This window comes from Melanerpes formicivorus, unplaced genomic scaffold (genome assembly GCF_026170545.1).
Source record: "Melanerpes formicivorus ecotype bairdi unplaced genomic scaffold, bMelFor1.0.p_v2 SCAF_3, whole genome shotgun sequence".
Taxonomy (NCBI): Eukaryota; Metazoa; Chordata; class Aves; order Piciformes; family Picidae; genus Melanerpes; species Melanerpes formicivorus.
In genome coordinates, this window is record NW_027142355.1 from 7,502,095 (window position 1) to 7,521,051 (window position 18,957).

The 18,957-nt window shown below is 43.5% G+C and overlaps 1 protein-coding gene across 1 annotated transcript; it reads right to left on the minus strand.

Annotated features, from left to right (window-relative positions):
• Positions 1-2,289: 2,289 nt before the first annotated feature.
• SELENOO (selenoprotein O) lies at positions 2,290-15,592 on the minus strand. Its single transcript, XM_068165887.1, has 9 exons — positions 14,999-15,592; positions 13,359-13,562; positions 12,270-12,450; positions 8,538-8,668; positions 7,847-8,127; positions 7,391-7,541; positions 5,024-5,209; positions 3,911-4,067; positions 2,290-3,204 (listed from the first exon to the last, which is right to left on the minus strand). The coding sequence occupies exons 1-9, from the start codon at positions 15,583-15,585 to the stop codon at positions 3,010-3,012; spliced, it is 2,073 nt and encodes a 690-aa protein (XP_068021988.1). The 5' UTR covers positions 15,586-15,592; the 3' UTR covers positions 2,290-3,009.
• Between the last annotated feature and the right edge of the window lie 3,365 nt (positions 15,593-18,957).

The window sequence follows — 18,957 nt, forward strand, 5'->3', positions numbered from 1 at the left end:
AGCTTATACCCATCTATCCCTACATTCCAGTCATGGGAATCATCCCACCAAGTTTCAGTAACAGCCACTATGTTGTGGCATCTCATCAGCACAGTGATCCTTAACTCATCCTGTTTGTTGCCCAAGCTGCGTGCATTCGCCTAGAAGCACTTCAGCTGGGCTGGCCCTGTCCTCCTCTTGTGCCAGTTCCCCTGGTGCACCATTCGTGGCTTGCCTCAGGGCAGTAAGTTGAGAGCCCTTACTAGCTCTCCACCCCTCTGTCTCTGGTGAGCTGCCCCTCTGTTTGTCACAGGCCAGCAGGAGACTATTAACCCCTTCCCCCTTCAAATCTAGTTTAAAGCCCTATCAATGAGCCCTGCCAATTCCTGCCCCAGGATCCTTTTCCCCCTCTGGGACAAGTGTGTCCCATAAGTTGTTCTCAGCTCTGGTGCCTTGAAAACCGAGCCATGATTGTAGAGCCCAAAGCCCTGTCGATGGCACCAGCCCCGGTGCCATGAATTGACCTGTCGGCCCTTCCTCAGTGTTCCCTCATCCATCACTGACATTAGAGGGATAGCAGAGAACACAACCTGAGCTCCTGATCCCTTCAGCAGTTGCCCTAAGGTTCTGAAATATCTTTTAATTGATTGTGAGCCTCATTGTTGCACTGTCACTACCCACCTGAAAGACCAGAAGTGGGTAGTAGTCTGAAGGACACATGAGTTTGGGAATTTTACCTACAATGTCCTTTACTTGGGCACCAGGGAGGAAGCAGACCTCTCTATGAAATGGGTCTGGTCTATATATTGGGCCCTCTGCTCCCTTCAGTAGGGTGTCTCCTATAACGATGACCCTACAAGGTTTCTTTTCTGGATTAGTTTTGATGGCTGGCCTGAGGCAACCTGTCATTGGTGCAGCAAAGTATTAACACTTTGCAAATTGCTCCTGCTTTACCCCAGTCTGCCATCACCTTCATTAGCCAGTATCCATTACCAGTGGCAGTCAGACAAGGCATCTCAGAAATAATTGCAGAGCTGGAGCAGAGGCAGATCATCTGCAGGACACATTCTTCCTACAATTCTCCAATTTGGCCAGCGTGGAAGCCTGAGGGACAGTGGCAGCTACCAACTGACTACTGACAATGGAACAAGAATACAGCCTCTCTCACTGCAGCAGTCCCAAGCCCGACTTCCATGGTAACAGCAATTCAAGCTGCATCCCACACCTGGATGGCCACAGTGGACATCAAGGACATGTATTTCATGGTCCAACTGTGAGAAGAGGACAAGGTCCAGTTCGCTGTCGCATCAAAGGATACTCCAAGCAAGACACCCTTGCTGTGAAGTGGAACCAACAGGTGGATGACCTGGCACACACCCATGCAGTGAGTAGCGAGGGGAAAGAGTGGGGAAGGTTGGCTGAGTGGCTTCGCATCAAAAGGGGTCACTCAGGCAAGGCCAATCACACAAACCTAGCACTAGCCCAACATATTAGTCAGGATAAAACTCTATGGAGTACCTGACAGACTGATTATGTCGGTCCCCTCAAACCACCACATGTGAAGAAATACATACTGGTTGGTATAAAAGCAGTATCTGGCTTAACCATGGCCACAGCCACCAGTAGTGCCACAGAGGTCCAGACTATCGGGGTTCTGAAATAGGTGGGCCAGAGGGGAAAGCAACGCAGTCATTTCTACAACGATAAGTGGGCCAACCTGCAATAGTGAGGTTGCCATCAATTGGTACAGTGCCCATGACATTGGCCAAACACTGAGAGTTACACACATGGGAAGCACTGGATGCCAGTGGAAAGACCTATCGCATCAGTGTGTAATGGATTGTTCCTGACCATTAATTTAACCTGTCCAGTTGCTACACACCTGTGATGGGTTAATGCCCATCCTGGAAGCCGGGGTGACGGGGAGGGAGGGCTTTGTCCTCCCTGCAGGGGGCTGCCCAGCAAGCCTGTAAACAGGAAGACACTGCAGCCATTTGCTCTCTTTTGCTTCTGCCTTGCCTGGACTGCCTCTTGTAAGCTCAAAGAGGGCATTCCTGAACAGCAGCTTGTAGCACACAGGTTCTGGAAGACCATGAAAGCAAAGTCAGTGGTGCAAGACCATGGGAATGAAAAAATTCCACTGACAACGAACAGGTACCCCACACCTGCAGGCTTCTCATACAAGGAGTCTCTGTGAGAAGCACAGAAATAAACAGACAATGAACTGGAATTTGTGTACTGGGGGTAGGTTTAAGGTTCACACTAGTCTGGCAAACTAGCCTTGCCTGTCAATTGGCTTACAAACTGCAGTCATGATTTTAGTATATATTTACACATGTGGTATGCAACCATACTGAACCTGAATAAAAGTCACCAAGATTTTCAAGCACAAATGTATAGTCTCCCTTCATTCTGCTTTTAATATATTAAAAAAAGAAAATAATTCAATTGCTCCCCCCCAAACCCTGGCCTGTACTAGTTCTCTGAAAATAGTTAATGATTAAATATCAATCTGAAGGTTCACAAGAAACGTACTACTTAATTAAATGAAACATAGCTTTAAACAAGCAATACTGAATCTATTCCTCCATTAAAGAGGACAAAAAGTCCCTGCATAGAAAAAGCAGTAAATAAATGTTAGAAGTACTATTAGTTAAGACATCAGACAAAACCAGATCAGATTCCTGACTTGCTGGTTTTGTCTTCACACAACAACTCCATTTGGATGTTTGAAATTCAGCCTGCCTCAACATAAATATTGCTTTCTGCTTGCAGTGTGGAACAATTAAAGGAAATACTTTCAGTCTCAGAACGTGTAAATTAGTGACACATATGGACTGTTGGTTGTCATTGGTTTGTTCCAATGACCCATGACTGCTTCAAATTAAGCAGATTTTAAGACTGTGGCAGATGCATCCAAATGTAGGGTTGTTTCAATAACTTAATAGCACTTAGTTTGCCTTGCTGAATTCTTCACTGCTGAAGAAGGATCAGAATCTTCAGTTTACAGCGAAAAACAAAACAAGGCAGTTATGAAGATCATGTAACACAGAGCTCTGAAGCCCAGAGAGGAGGTTTACTGCAGTATGGTAGTCTGCTTCTGGTCTCTTGAGCACAAGCAGCTGCTGCAGCACTTGCTCCTTCCTCTTCTGCACCTTCTTTTATCTCCTCAAAATCTTCTGCTTCTTGGAATGGATTCTCCAAGAGTTTCAGGACATTTCTTACCTAGAAAGAGAACAGCATGGTTACGAGAACTTAGAAAGTAAAGACAAAAAGATGTAGAGAAGAACTTTGCACCAACTAACGATAGAGGATACTGTATTTAATACACAAACTCCCGAGAACCCAAACATTAATAAGAGGACTAACTATGTGTATCAAATAAGATGAAAGCTGTAAAATTGTAACTAGCTGAGCTTGTATTTGTATGGCACTCAAGCTCAAGAAACTCAAAACACAAGTCTCAAATAACAGTTCTTAGGTCATTTATCAAAATTATTTAATTTTCCCATACTCTGCATGTCACACACATGCTGAATAATCGATATGCTGAACTCCACAGGTGAAAGACATTAAGTTTTAGAAGATAACACTCAGCACAGCAAGGAACAAGTATAAATCAATCCCCAACTGCCTCTCAAAGCAAACACTATTCTGAAGACAAGAAAAGCATAGACAAGTATCTTGTCCTAGGATCAGCCTACAAAAGGTGGTGATGTTCAGATTCGGATTTTCAATTCCTTTCTTTGTTCTGCAGTCATTAAAAATTACATCTCCCTCAAAAATAATACAGATCTTCTGAAAATTAAATTCCTAGTCCCCTTACCATCCAAGATGCCAGAATGAACCTCACCTAGCCCAATGTTAGTCATCAACAGCACCACTAGACACCCAGGCAAACCTAGAGACATGTTAAGTAGTAATAGCATACCTCTGAGAAATCCCCATTTTCAGCTGCTTCTATGGCGTTCTGGGCAATGTAATTTCTCAAGATGTATTTTGGATTGTTTGAATTCATGACTTTCACATGATCAGTGTTCCAGGCATCAGCATCATTAACACTTTCTATTTCTTTTTGCAAACGGACTCTAAAATTAAGCAAGTGAAACTGGTTTGAATTAATAATCACATGATAAAAGCTGACATTTCCTTGCCTTGGGATCCTTATTCTGCAGTTCTTAACAAGTATTACATAACCTACAATCCTCCCAGTTTTGAAATGCAGTACAACAACAAAACAAGCAAACACAAAATGCCCTTTCATTTAAAAAGCAGCATTACAGACCATCAGCAGCACACCTTGCATATTCACTGAAAAGTCAGCTTCAGACACTGGTCCACAGTCTGCTCTGCATTGCTCTGCAAAAGCCATCACCTTCAGATCCTGTCTTTTAAGTACTTGTGCATTGGTTTGTTATTTAAAGCTTTTGATGTTCTGACAAAAGGATGCAGTACAGCCGAGGCAGTTTGACCTACTTTTTACTAGGAATATTTGCTAGAACTCTCAGCCTCACTGGAGAACAAGATCACAGGCAGCCAGGTGCGGGGCAGGAGTCCTGACCCAATCCACACAGCAGAAGCAACTAATGCTCTGGTAAAGGGGGTTTCTTGAAAACATCTCCAGTTAACACCTATATTTTAAAGCTTTTAAGTTATGCCTATTATAATAGTCTTTATAATAGTCTGGACATTTTTTCCTGGCCACGTTTCCTTTTACAGTTACTCTATGATTAAGGATACTTATAATTCACTTTCTATGACATGGCATCCATTTTTCTTTCAGAAAATTATTTTAAAGGATAAAATGCTTAGCAGTCAGCCAGTTGTAGTTACTGGGCTCACAACCAACGCGAGTCTCTGCTATAATGAACATCAATATTCTTAAAGCATTTTTAAGACTAGATTTGATGCTAGGTAATTTCTATACCACCTACCCCTTCCCAAAAGCTAGGAAACAAAATACAAAGATGCTCTTGAACTTTCACAGCAACACAGATACTGACCTCAAATAAAACACACTGCTATGAAGGCTGAGAAACCTTACCTGTATTTTTCCAGCCATTCTTTCCAGTGCCTTTTATTTCTGCTGAGCAAATCAGCTGCAGTTAACTGCTGCAGTTTAGAGAATTGCTCAATCCGCTCTAATTCTTTATTTATATTGGCTTTTGTTCCAATTAATGCAAACAGCTGGGGATTAGACTGAGCCAGCATTAGCATCATTGATAGTTGCCTAGGAACAAAACACATTTGATGTTGAAGTTGAGCCACCTGTCAAGCACTATCTTTTTGCAACTATAAAGTAGATGTGATAACATTCACAATAACCTAGGATTTCACTAGAAAGGTTAAATAACTAGAGAGGTACTTCATAATTAGCAGAACTTTTTTTATTTATTATAAATTATGATAATTTCCTTGTTCTCTCTTTGATGTATTTAATTCACATTCCTGTGGTACATGACGCACAGACAATAGGTTTTCAGAATTACCAGTTGGGTTTAGATGTGTAACTCATCACAATACCCTGGGAACTTGGAAATTAATTCAGAGTAAGGACCTAACTTAGGTATCACAATACAGAATCCATAGGTGTTTGGGGTTTTTTCCCCGTTTCTTTTCCTAACATTAATTCTGTATCAGCATGCAGAATAAGGATCTAATACCTACTAATTTTATCAGTACTAATAAACCCTCCCCGATTACAGGGGAAAAGATACCTCATTTAGATCATATGAGACAACTGTTTATCGTTTTTTGGTTAGCCATTCTAAATCCCAGAATGAGATCTGTGTTGTGGAAATAAATTCCTAGCAATATTCAGGCTAGTTTGCTGCAAGTTTGACTAGGACTGTATCTTTTTACATTAGGCTGTGTTAGCTGGTGCTGTACAATAACTTCACCTTTTTTTTACTCCGTGTTAGCTAGCTTTTATGTTTCCATGATCAGTAACTGCCCAACAGCACAAAGTAAAACAAAAAACCCCAGAGTGTAAGGTGCTGTATATAAAAAATGAGTACATAATTTTATTTCCTTCTGTGAATGCATTTATAAACAGAAGAAACATTTATGAAAGAGAAGAGAAACTTTATTCCCTGGCCTCAAAACCGAGAACTCTGGTATCAGCTTGTATTTTCCTACTTTTATTAAGCACAGATAACTTAGGTGCTTTGATTTCTAACTTTCGTCCTAATCTGATTTATGTATCTGACATGCCTAGCTCCAGGATACCCAAGTGCTGTGATAAGAAAGCCAGTTTTGCACTCACTTTAACACTGTACCACTCCTCTCCAAAGCTTTATATCCTTATCATGATGATTTAGATCTACTTTTCACGTTCTTCTAAGCCTGAATGCAGTGTTTAAAAAAATGCTGTCTCATGTCTATCATACGAGCTACCTTCATATTGCATATCTGCTTACAATATTAAAGTATAACTGAAACATAATTAATACAGCAGTATCCACCAACTTAATTTATTCACCTTTCATTTTAGTATATCACCACAAAAACTTAAATAACCAGTAATGACTCCATAATAACAAATGGCTATAGCCAACCATCTTGGTTTAACATTGAACTTGAACGAACAATTTTCCCACCAGTCCATTTTCTCAACATCCTGCTTTCACAAGTTAACTGTGATATTCACTTGTAGAAAAAGCTAAAGATTTGGTAAGTTGGTTACCTTCATGTAATACATTTACAGAGAGTTAGAAACACACCCAGAACAGCCCATTGGGAATACACTAGGAAAACAAACAAACAAAAATCTACCCACCCCCCCCCACCAAAAAAAAAAAAAACACCCAACAAAGAAACAGGTCACACTCATTCCCTGCCTTCCACTGCTCCAAAAACTGAAAAATGGCTGCAGTCACTGTTATAAGCAGCAGTTGAACAAAACCTACTACTTTTTCATGCTAAGAGTAGCTATAACTACAGAATATGGCCCATCAAATGAGACACTGACAGCACCACACAGTTTTCAGAGCCTGAAGTGTGCATTTAGGTTATACTTAGCCCAGAATGTTGGTCGCTGAAAGCGACTGTTTGCTAACAGTATATTGACAGAACACAGTAGCACTATTGTTCATATTCATTTCTTCTAGAACATTTTTCTGTATCACATTATTATCTGGCACATGCTGCCTTAGTCTGCACAGACAGTGGGGAGAGAAAGAAAAATAAAGACTGAACAAAAAGTCAGACTTTGTTCCAAGAGCCAAATGCTGCAAGTCACTGCTGCACATTCATAAAGCTCAACATTTTGCACTGCTGTGGACAGTGACACATCTACTTAACAATGGCATTTCCAAATGTAACATTAATCAAATACTACATAGCATACAGAGTTGGTTATAATGAAACTAAAAGTACAATCCAAAAACATTTAGATAAAAGACAGTATTACCTTGGATCCATCTGTGGCTTAAAAGCAACTTTTAGTTCTTCCACAGAAGCACATTGATTTGTAAGCTTTTCTAAGAAATCTTCCAAGTTTGAAGGATCAGGGTCTACTGAGAATGAACTCAGCAAGCAGAAAATATTTGTGAAATCTCCACCTGAAAAAGTGAATTATATGAGTAAGGCAACTAATAAATCAGCAGAAAAACAAGTCCCACACCTTCCTTCTAAATCCCCTCACAGCAGTACAGGTCACCACTCTGAAGAGGCAAATAAACTGCACCCTCAGTGTGAGACTGAAGAAGTCCTGTAAAAAAACCAACTGTCCCACAGTTCACAAGCAAGTAATTTTTTTCTGTCTTTTGTTCCTTTCTCAGATGACAATGTAGTTGCACAAGGCAGCTTGTAAGGTCAAGGCATAAACTAAATTTTGGGTTGATTATAGATTGTGCTCTTCACCAACCTGTGCGATGCATGGTTTCGAGGAGTTCAGACACCAGCTTACTATCTTCTTCTAATTCCAGCTGGATTAGGCCTAATTTTTTCCTCATCTTCTGCAAATAATGTTTCTCAAATTCTGCATCATACTCCTCTTCCAGAATGAGTTCACTTATTTCCAAGGGCAGCTCTGGAACTAGAGCTTCAGCAAGCTTCCCCAGGTTCCACTTGCAAATCTCTGGCTGCTTGTTGTAAGCATAGCGTCCTGTGTTATCAGACCCATTGCAGATGTGCTCAGGGTCATATCTACAAAGGAAGAAACATCATGCTTCTAGTTATCTAGACACCAATATTGTGAGAAGTATTATGTTTATTATCTTAGTCTCCTCTAGGAAACCAAAACCAAGCAGACCAAAATATCAAAAGAACACTCCTTGATGTCCTTCCCAAAGTTATCTCATTAGATATTTTCCTGTCCCCTCCAATACTGAGAAACCCCACAGGCTACAAGAAGAGTGTAACAGTTAGAGGTGTTGTGAATAGTTATATAGAGAAGTTGGAAAGAAGAATTACAGGACAACCAGAACTGAATCCACTTTGCCAGAAAAAAGATTCATAAATGTAGTTTAGAGTTAAAATATTAAAGCAACTACAAACATCTGGACGCTCCTGCAAAGCAAACACATATGCACATTTCAAATCTATGCCACACTGACCTGTCCATAAATCCAAAAGGGCCATAGTCGATGGTCAGCCCAACTATGCTCATGTTATCTGTATTCAGCACGCCATGGCAAAACCCAACACACTGCCACTCAGCAACCAACCTCGCTGTCCGTTTTGTTATCTGAAAGAGAAGGGTTTTTCCATTTTTCAACACAATGCATTGCCAATACACAAATGTGCTCACAAACATTTCCCAGCCTGAACTGCTATTTCTGCAGCTCAGGCAGAAGCAGATTCTGGCAGTATGCCATACCCACAGATCTTATGAATCTTAAGGACAACTTTCTCCTCTTTTCCTGTTACTAACGGCCCTGTTTCTCAATCTCCCATTTCTGTTTGCCTCTCCTTCTTTCCTTCCATGCTTGACTGCAAGTCAGCTGGACAGCTTTGAAACATCCTGGAGACAGAATGCTGAAATAGGGTAAACTGTTTGACACCAGACTTGCATACTATTCTACATCATACAAATATACTCTTTTACTTGCTACTAAGATTTTAAAGACTCTTTAACTACAGGCAGAAGAAAATATACAAAAAGACTAAGAAATAAAATTAACCATATGCAACAAATCTCAGTGCAAAGTTCGTCTCTTACAGTGATTTACAGGAAAGTTAGGTTTCCTTACTGACAAGTTGCAGCACTGATAAGAGTTTCCCTCAATTTCTGGAGAGCAGGAAAAAGCTGTGAGGTTAAGCAAAAATATTCTAAGAATGACAATTTCATTTAAATGCAGTTCTTCACTGAATGGAAGCTTCACCAGTTTTTCTGTTGCTTAACTGAAAGTTATTGCTATGCAACTCTTGACTGCAAGCACTGTACGTGCCTCACTGTTCAAGTAAGTAGAGTAATATTTTTAAAGTTTTAGGTACTTAAAGTAGACCATCTGTCAACTACAACTAGATATGACCTATGAAACCTGAAACTCAGGAAGATAACCTGGCTTTTTAAAAAAAACCCTGCTATTTCCAAGTACTTCACTGAATTGCTGTTAAAAAAAACAGAATTAAAAAAACAAACATCAGTAGCCATTACCTGAAACTTTTAAATCTCAACTATTTTCACAGTCAAAATCACTCACCTTCTCAAACTGCTATCAAAGTACAGGAATGTAAAGCAATTAAATTAATGTTTTAAGTTAAAAATCTCCAGCCTGTAGTGTAAGCATGTTTTATTAAGGTTTAATAAATTATCTAGTTAATAGAGGAAACAGTTTTATGCCTCTGTCTTCAAACCCAGAATGTTTCCATTTTCCTTTTCTTAAAAATATGCAGTCGGGTTAAGATGAAAAATCTTGTCCTGAGATAGTGCGACACACAGTAAAAACCACAAATGACGCTTGGAACAGAAGCTTTTACTTCACTTTGAGACTCCATGCTTCTAACATTTTACAACATTCTTGTGTTAGGTACTTTATGCATTTTTGCTGCTTCATGGGCCAGTCAGCAAACAGCTCCATATGTCCAAACCTGATTACTGGCACATGGTAAACAAGTAAGGGAGGCACACCCTGGCACACAATGGCTTTGTGCCAGGAAGACGGTAAAACTTAAAAATAACTTTAAAAATCCTGTGTGCCAGGTTTGCATGAAAGTATCCAGGGGGTAAGGCAGTTCATGACTGCTGTATGTTTCTGTGTGGATACACTGGCAATGCTCTGGTAAAGAAGAAATTCCAGTGATGGGAGCATCTGAAAGCAGATAAAGCTTGGGAACCACATGAAGATGGGTATATGGATTAGAAAGAGATGGCTTTGCATTCATTTTGACCTTTATGCTTTTTGATCGCATTTTTCTACTGCTAAGTCATACTAGAAAACAAGTCTGACGCATATATAAGAGCACTATCTCAAGGACAGACCCATTTAAACAACACCTACACATTATCTGAGTAGTGAAGACAATGGTTCTTGCTTTCCAGACAGTGCTGCCAAAGGCAATCACTTGAATTTTTCTTTCAGTGCAAACCAAAAGGTAAAACATGTTTGAGCTGAGCTGACATTGAAACAGACAGATGTGTTTGTCTAAGTAAGGGACTAGAGTGCTTTTCAGGTGGAAAAATGTACCACAGCCTCCACTAAGAAGAGAAAACATGGAAAATTAATGCTAGGACAGACAGCCACAGGCAGGAGAAGCACAACAAAACACTAAAAACCAAATGGAGCAAGGAGCAAGAAAGAAAGGATACCAGGATGGGAGTGAGGAAACCCATCAGAAAGTATTCCATCAGCTACAGAGCTAGACACAGAGGGTGACAAGCATAGTTCTCCTCATAGACTCCAGACTTTTAAATACAAGAGGCCTGTCTACTAACAATAAACTCTTTGGCATCCAGTGGTGGACCAAGCCACAGCTTGCTTTTGAAGAACCAACGCAAGTTAGCACAGGTTGTGTTAGAGCAAAAATCCCAAACCACCACCAAAAAAACCACAGAAATCCAACCTCAAACCCCTCCAAAGAAACAAACCCCAAAACCCCAAACCAAAACAAACTCCACAAAATTAAGAGAATGTCACATTTTAGTCAAGCCTGCATTTTGACTTCTTATTGGTCTATTGCTAACATGCATCATGTTGCAGCCAGTTCCTACCAGGTCACTTCAGATTTCAAAACACCATGACTTCTTTTACATAGGCTAGTCAAATGTATTAAACTGTGGTGTTTTTTAATCATTATTTTAACAGGGTAGTTATCACATTCTTATTAAAACTGTAACATTAATTGAACTTAAATACTCTGAATTGGAGCCTTTATTACAGTTCTCCATTAATTTCAAACTGCATCCCTTCTGCAAGGGTAGTGTTACTATATACTGAGCACTAAAACATGAACAGAAGCACCTTATCCCCCAAATTCTTTCTTTGCTCACCAAAACAAATGCATACAGTAATAGAAATTTAGTGTTAAGAACAGCAACACAGTATCAACAAGGAGGCAAAAGGTATATTCAGTAGATAAAGTGCAGATACAAATTAATTTAGTTATGTTCTACTTCAGAGAGAAATACAGCAATTCTACATTTACTAATGTTAGAGTTCCAATTTTTATTATGCATCTCCAGTATTTTTTAAATTTACACAGTAACTGAAGACAGGTTCAAAATCAGTCTCTGAGAAGACATACAGCCTCTCCTCCACACCACTGCAGAATGACCTAACACTACACCACATCTAAGGCATGTTTATCTCACCTTATCTTACCACTTCCGAGCTGGAGGGTTTGCAGCTTCTTCTGGCAAGCCCTTGCAGTGCTTGACTGCTGTTAAACATTTCAATTCTACAGCCTACAGTTAAAGTGATTTGCAGTCAACATTCCTGTTTTTAATGTGAAAAATGAGAGACAGGAAGCAACTCAACATTCTTAGTATTTTGCAAGATGATGTCTTGCAAATGATGTCTCCACACTGTCAACTCACCATCTCACAGTCATGACCAGAATTCATCCTTGCAGACTAAGCAAAAAGAGACAAGCCTTGGGAAGCTTTCCGAGAGCAGAGAACTCACTATTAACTATTAAAAAGGTTAAATCACCTGTATTGGTTTGATCAATATCAACTCTGCTTTCATCAATAAGCAGTTCTATTAAGAGTGTTTTCTTCAAAGAAAATAATAGTTGAGGCAGTCAGATGGTAAAAGGCATTAACTGACTCCAGTCATCTGCGCATGTACATGAAGTTTCTAAAGATGATAGCTATGGATTTATGAAGAGAATGTGATCTTTCTTACCTCTCTAAAAAAAGCAGCATTCCTCTGAATATTGTTGTCTGAATGTGCCTCCTGGATTTCTGGATAGAAAGTGCTAATCACGTAGTCAAGCATCTGGATTCGAATATCATTTCGGTTAACACTGGGACCCTTGCGTCCTGTGTATTCATCAGGAGGTTTAAAAATTTCAAAGGAGCCAAATCTGGTTTAAAATAATGAAAACATGATTTAGTATTATCTGGTACCATTCATTTGAAATTACATGTAGTCAAACACATTTACTTTTGTTGCAGCAACACATCAGCTCGAGTCGAACACAAGTTCTTCAACTGACTGACAGAAAAGATCCACAAAGATCCCTACATAGAACCTAGCAAGGCTCACTGACTCAGTTCAAGGAACTCTGTAACTAAACTGACAGATCAAGATCTTATCCAGTATTTAAGATCAGCTTGTTAAAATTTCTTACAACCACATTTACAGAATAATTGTTATCCTGACCAAATATACAGGAATAGGACTTATTTAAAATACTAGATTGTACACTAAGGATTTTTACACACACACATATATATGTACATATGTACATGTACATGTGTAAATGCAAGCACACCTTATGCCTCACCTTCCTCTATTATTCTGTTACCTTACAAGAAGCAATGCAACTTCCTGAAACCATTATTGAGTTGGAGCAGGAACCTCATACACTTCCCCTCTGGCAGGGAAAGTACAACCCATGTACTACACTAGAATAGCTTTGGAATAAGGGGAGAGCTCTAATTCACCGCTACTACCAACACAAAAAAAACCCATGTATTCTGTGCAGGTATAAACATGACAAATCTCTTCTGCAGAGCTTAGATCTTATTTTCTACCAGGCTAGCATGTTCAGTGTTAATCTGTGTGTAAAGGCGATGGCTCGTTCCCATCTCCTGGACAAGAACAGCAGCTTCCTACAGGCCAGCAAAAGAGCTGCAAGCCTCCAGACCAAGAAACACACAAATGGCACTCTTACAGAAATACACTTAAAATGGTATTTTAAATGACTGCTGTGCTTGGTTTAAAAAAAACCAACAAACAAACACCACCTCCACTAAAGTAGGCTTTTACCTTATGAACGTAGATGCTATTCTCAGAACAACTGTACACCTTTCATTTTTTGGATTCCCATCGTAAAATATGTCACGGACAACTTTTGAGTCAGACGTGACACATGTTCCAGCCCTCGTTGTCGGTATTCCTAGGTGAAACATAGCCTCACTGCACAGGAACTCCCGAATGCTCGAGCGCAGGACCTTCCGACCATCAGCTTGTCTGTAACAAGAAGACACAGTTTTAAGGCTATAAAGGTGGGAACTCTCCTGCATGGAGGGGAAAAAAAAAGCCTAGAAGTGACATGCTCTGTCCACAGTCACAAAACAAAGTAGTGGCAGATCTGAGAAAAAAGAAGGACCTTCAAACTTGTTAAAGCTTGATTAATTAGGTGGACAAAACACACTTTCAAGGATCACATCATGGAAGAAAACAAACCTCCTAGTTACACATATCCCTTCTAATCATTAACTCTGCTGTTATTATTGACACAAGAGTCTCTTTCAAAAACTGCAAATGTTTTTTTAACAGATATGTCTATTTTTTGACAGATATATCTATTTTATAGTAAGTCACTCATTTCCTCTTAATAAAATGGCTAGTGTTATACTTCTGGAAAGAATAATGTTACTTTGGATCGTTCTGAATAAGCAATCTAGAAATAAGGTGTTAAATATATATGGTCATACATGGCAGAGCTCTTAAAAAACAATAAAAGCAAACAAACAAAAAACCCACCCAAAACAAACAGCAAATTGCAAAGTAGCTTATTTAATAGATATTAAGTAAAAGGAGCAGGCACTCCCAATACTTCAGAAGCCACTGGCAAGCAGGACAGCTGTGCAGGCCTGGCCTATAATGCTGCCACTGTATCTAGAATTTCATTATGATTCCTTTAACCTTCAAAGACCTGAAGAAGGCCTTCATTGCACCACATATATGAAAATAAGGTGCTACTGAGCTTGTGCACAGCTGGAACAGAAAAAAGACCGAATATGTAAGCAAAATGGAGCCTGAAAGATTTAAAGCAGTGCAGGCTAAACCGACCAGCAATTACAGTCGTCCCTTGCAGGGACTGGTATGCCATTCTTGTGGCTTTTCCACCATCCCCTCCTACAGTCGGGAAGGATGGAGGAAAGGCACTGCTGGCAGCAGGTAGAAGGATTAGCAATACAAACAAGTCCACTGGCTACTACACACTGCAGTGTCGACTTTCATCACAGTTTGCATCCTCCTAACAGGGGGAGAAAAAACCTCAGAGGAGTATAACCAGGGACTGAAGTAATGTTCTACTTGAAGGAGAAGGAGCCGCAATCGTAGTCTTATCTTCCAGAGAAAAATGTTGCCACTTTCTCATTTGGCGTTTAAGCACTACACTTGCAGCAGCGAAGGTAAAAAAAATGAGATTCCAAACCCGCAAGTGTTTAAGTGATGAGGTCTGCCTCAGGGAATAACCCACTGCACAGGATCAGCTGGGGAAGCTCCTTGCTATTGCAATTAGCGGGCAGAGAAGCCCGGCCCCGTTCCCGCTCCCCCCTATACGGTGAGCTCGCCGTGCAGGGTGCTTCGTGCTAGCTTCACCGGGCTATTCCGCCAACCCACTGCCCCGTCCTCCTGCCCCGGGCTGGGCCGGGCCAGGCCGTCCCGCGAGGCCTTACCGGGAGAAGGGAGTGAGGCCGGCGCCCTTCAGCTGGATCTCCCAGCGCTCGCCCTGAGGGCTCAGCACCTCACCCAGGTACATGGCAGCGCCGTCGCCCAGCTGTCCCGCGAAGCTGCCGAATTGGTGGCCGCAGTAGCAGTGGGCTGCCGGCTCCGAGCCCGCCAGCAATCGGTTCCCGCTGAAGTACAGCGCCGCTTCGGCCTCCGCCGACTCCTGATCGTCCGCCGGCGCTTTCAGCCCCAGCAGCGCCAGCGCCGGCAGCGACATGGCCACCAGCCGAGGGTTCTGCAGAGGACTAGGCTGCACCCGGGAGAAGCAGGCACCGGGTACGGCCCGCGGCCCACTGTCCTCTGAGGTGTCCACCGGCAGCGAGCGCAGCGCCAGGTTGTCGAAGCGCAGCGAGTCCAGCCAGCCCCCGCCGCCCGCCTGCGCGCCGCCCTCGGCACCGTCTGGCCGCGCCGGGAGAGCGGCGGGCTGCCGCATGGCCGCACCCAGACCCTCGAGACGACCCGGGCCCGCCACCGTCACCGCCGGCGGCAGCAGCAGGGAAGGGAACCGGCACCTACTACGCAGGGCCGCGGCCATCCGCCGGCCTGAGAGGCGGGGCAGCAGCCGCCTAGCACCGCCCCTGGGCTCCCGGCCCGCCGCTCGTTGAGGGGCGGGGCGGCAGCTGACCTGTCTCCTGGGGGGGCTTTGGCTCGGGCCGTCCTGGAGTGGCACAAGCCGAGGGCCCGACACCGGGAGTACGGGGAGGAGTAGACAGCATTGATGCAAAAACTGGCTCCGGCCGGGGGTTGCCCTCAGCCTTCCCGGAGGTGTCGAGGCGGGTAGCCGGCTGGAGCTGCCATCCGGTCGTGGGGCAACGCGGGAAGGGGCGCGACGTCTGCGGTGCTACTTTGCCGGTTTTCCGGAGTCGCGACCACTGTCCGGGAAAAGGTCCGTTTGCCTCAGCTGCTTCTCGGGCATCGAGTCTGAAGAGAGAGACCCTCGGCGGGTCGGGACGTGTGGGATTGGCCGAGGTTATCCTGACCGCAGGCTAGCTGGCGTGAAGATGTCCTGGCTAACGAGAGGAGGGAAATCAAAGGAGAAAGAGCTGGAAAGCTCCTCGAGCCCGGAGGAGAGGGGTCTGCTTATGCAGGCCATGCTAGAGCACGGTGGGGACCCGTGGGACTTTAAAGTGGTTGAACAGGACCCCACGCTGCAAGCTGCGGAAAGACACTGGCTGAATTACGTGTCCATCTACCATCCCAAGGGAGAGAAGAAGTGCTCGGCTCTGCAGTGGCTGCTGTTCGATCTGGCCCGGGTCTTGCAGGCGGCGGTGGAGGAGAAGGATCAGTGTATCCAGAGCCTGCAAAGCAATCTGCAGGTGGCTCGCAATGAAGTCCTGGCGCTGCGGTGCGACGGTTCGCTGCTGAACGAGCAGGCTGAGCAGCTGCGCAAGCTGAGAGAAGAGCTGAGGGCTGAGGCGGCCGAGAACGCCCGGCTGAGGAGGAAGGTGCAGTGCTTGGGCACCTTGCTGTCCCTGGGGAAGGGTCTGGATCAGAGGAAGGTGGCGGCGCTCAGTAAGGCAGACTGGGACGCGGAGGTGTGGGACAGGGACTGCTGGAGTTTAGAGGCACAGGAAGAGTTTTTGCCGGGGGCGGGTGCCGCGGGTGCTAGGAAGGTAAGGCCAGCGGAGGCAGGCAGAGGCCGGGGAGTGGGGGATACGTCCAGCAAAGAGAAAGTTTGGAAGAAGCAGGAGGAGGGATGGCCCATGTGGGTAAACCGAATGTGGACCTTGGAACAGTGCACTTCTTTCACGCATGAGGCGGCAAAGCAGGTAGTGACCACCATCGGGCTGCCCTGGCCCAAGGTAGGGGCGATTATCAGAGCCCTGCCTGCCGAGGAGATGTTGGGGGGTGAGATCTTGAGGCTGGTGATCAAAAATTTGGGAGAGTATGAGCCTCTCAAAGATAACACAGAGGGAGCACCCTGGAGAGATGTCCAAGAGGCATCAGCCTACGTGTGTGGGAATGTCTTACTCCGGGTGTTAAAGCAGAGAGAGAAACCGGTGACCCCTGACTTTGACATCTTTGGGGTGAATGTGGAGCAGGGAGACGTGGGGGTGCTGGCCTGCCGTGCTTCTGAGATGCACAAGGAGTTTTTCATCAGCCTGGGATCTACTTTAATTGGCCGCCCTCTCGGTGAATGCATGGCTACTTTGGAGAACATAGGAACCCTGATGGGACCCGAGGGCAAGGGGATGGTGAAGGAGAATGAGACAGGGGCAAAGCGGAGGAAATACATTCCTAGAGGGATAATTTGGAGATATTTAATCAGCCAAGGAGTGAATGAAGGAGAGCTAGATAGTCAGCCCACCAGAGTTTTACTTGCCAAAATGAAGAAAATTCTTCAGGAAAAAGGGGTGAAGCAAGAGGAGGTTTGGGAAAAACTGAAGCAGATGAGTTTATCAGATCCTCCGCCTTTCTCAAAGAGAAAGCTATATGCACCCTTAGGGGACATTAAAGATTAGGAGCCCCAACCTCTGGTCAGTGGGATTAATTTCTACCACATCTGGTATGCAGGGGGAAGGGTCTGTGTGTCAGTTGAAGGGGGAGTGAGAAGTTAATTGCTATGGAATTAGGGACAAAGTAGTTAGATTATCAGGGCCCTCCATTTCTGGCTACATCTGTCTGGATATAGGGAGTGGGAAGGGGTAAAAAAGTGAAAGCAGAAGCTCAGTTGTCAGTAGGAGACGATAAACTGGATGGGTTGATAATACTGGTAAAGGGAGGAGGTGAAGGGGAAGGAGGGAAGTGGGCAAATATTTCCTGTCTCAGTTTGAGGTAGATCTGTCAAAGGGGAAAATTGTGTTGTGCTACTGCCTCAAAAGGTGAAGCATTTGCAGCAGTCTCCAAGTCAGTGAAGTGTCAGTATAAAACAGAAACATGAGTATGAGGTGATTCCAGCCGGAGACCACCTCTTCCTGTCCCAGTACTGATATGGTGCTGAAGCACAGAAGGGTCATAAGCAGTCACAGACTCATTAAAGTTGGAAAAGACCTCCAAGATCATTGAGTACAACTGTTTACCTAATACTGTCAAGTCTACCACTAAACCATGTTCCTAAGCACCATGTCTACATGTTTTTTGAATGCTTCCAGGAACAGTGATTCCATCACTTCCCCAGGCAGCCTGTTTCAATGCTCAAATGTGCTTTCAGTTAAAAAAAAATTCCTAATGTCCAATCTAAATCTCCCCTGATGCAACTTGAGGCTGTTTTCTGTCACTTGTTACCTGGGAGAAGACTGGCTCCCACAAAGAAGGCTAATAGATGGGGATTTAATATTTGTGTTCACAATTTCTGTGGATGTGAAGTATGTGGATGGTGGAAGTCTCTTGCAAGGATGGGGATTGGACTAGACAGTCTTTAAAGGTCCCCTCCAACCCACACAGTTCTGTGATTGTAAATCCACAATAGGGTTATGCCTTTGGCCACTGGGAGTGGACACCACTTAACAGTGGAAAATTGATTGTGTGGGCCCCTTCAAAAGGCTGAAGGAGGATCTGTATCAATTTATGTTTGTTGCCATTGACAGAACAGGAAGATGGACAGAAACATTGGCAGCCTATGGGGCTACTGCTCACAACACAATTTGGTGTTTATGTGAAGTATTGAATGGATGTGATCCTCCAATCATAACTGATTCAGATAAAGGAAACCACTTGACAGATACACCAATCCAGAAGTTCCTGGCAAGGAAGTTAACTTAATTACTACCATCAGTTAAGTCACATTTCCTACCACCCACAGTTCCTCCAGGGTGATGGAGAGAGCTGCTAGGTCCCATCAAGGTGGATGGGAGTTAATTGCCACAGAAAGAGTAATCTGGAGCACTGCCATTTGTGTGCTGGGCCATGGGAACAAAGAGCTTGCCAGGTACTGCCACAGCTTTCATGAGCTGGTCTGTGACCCCAC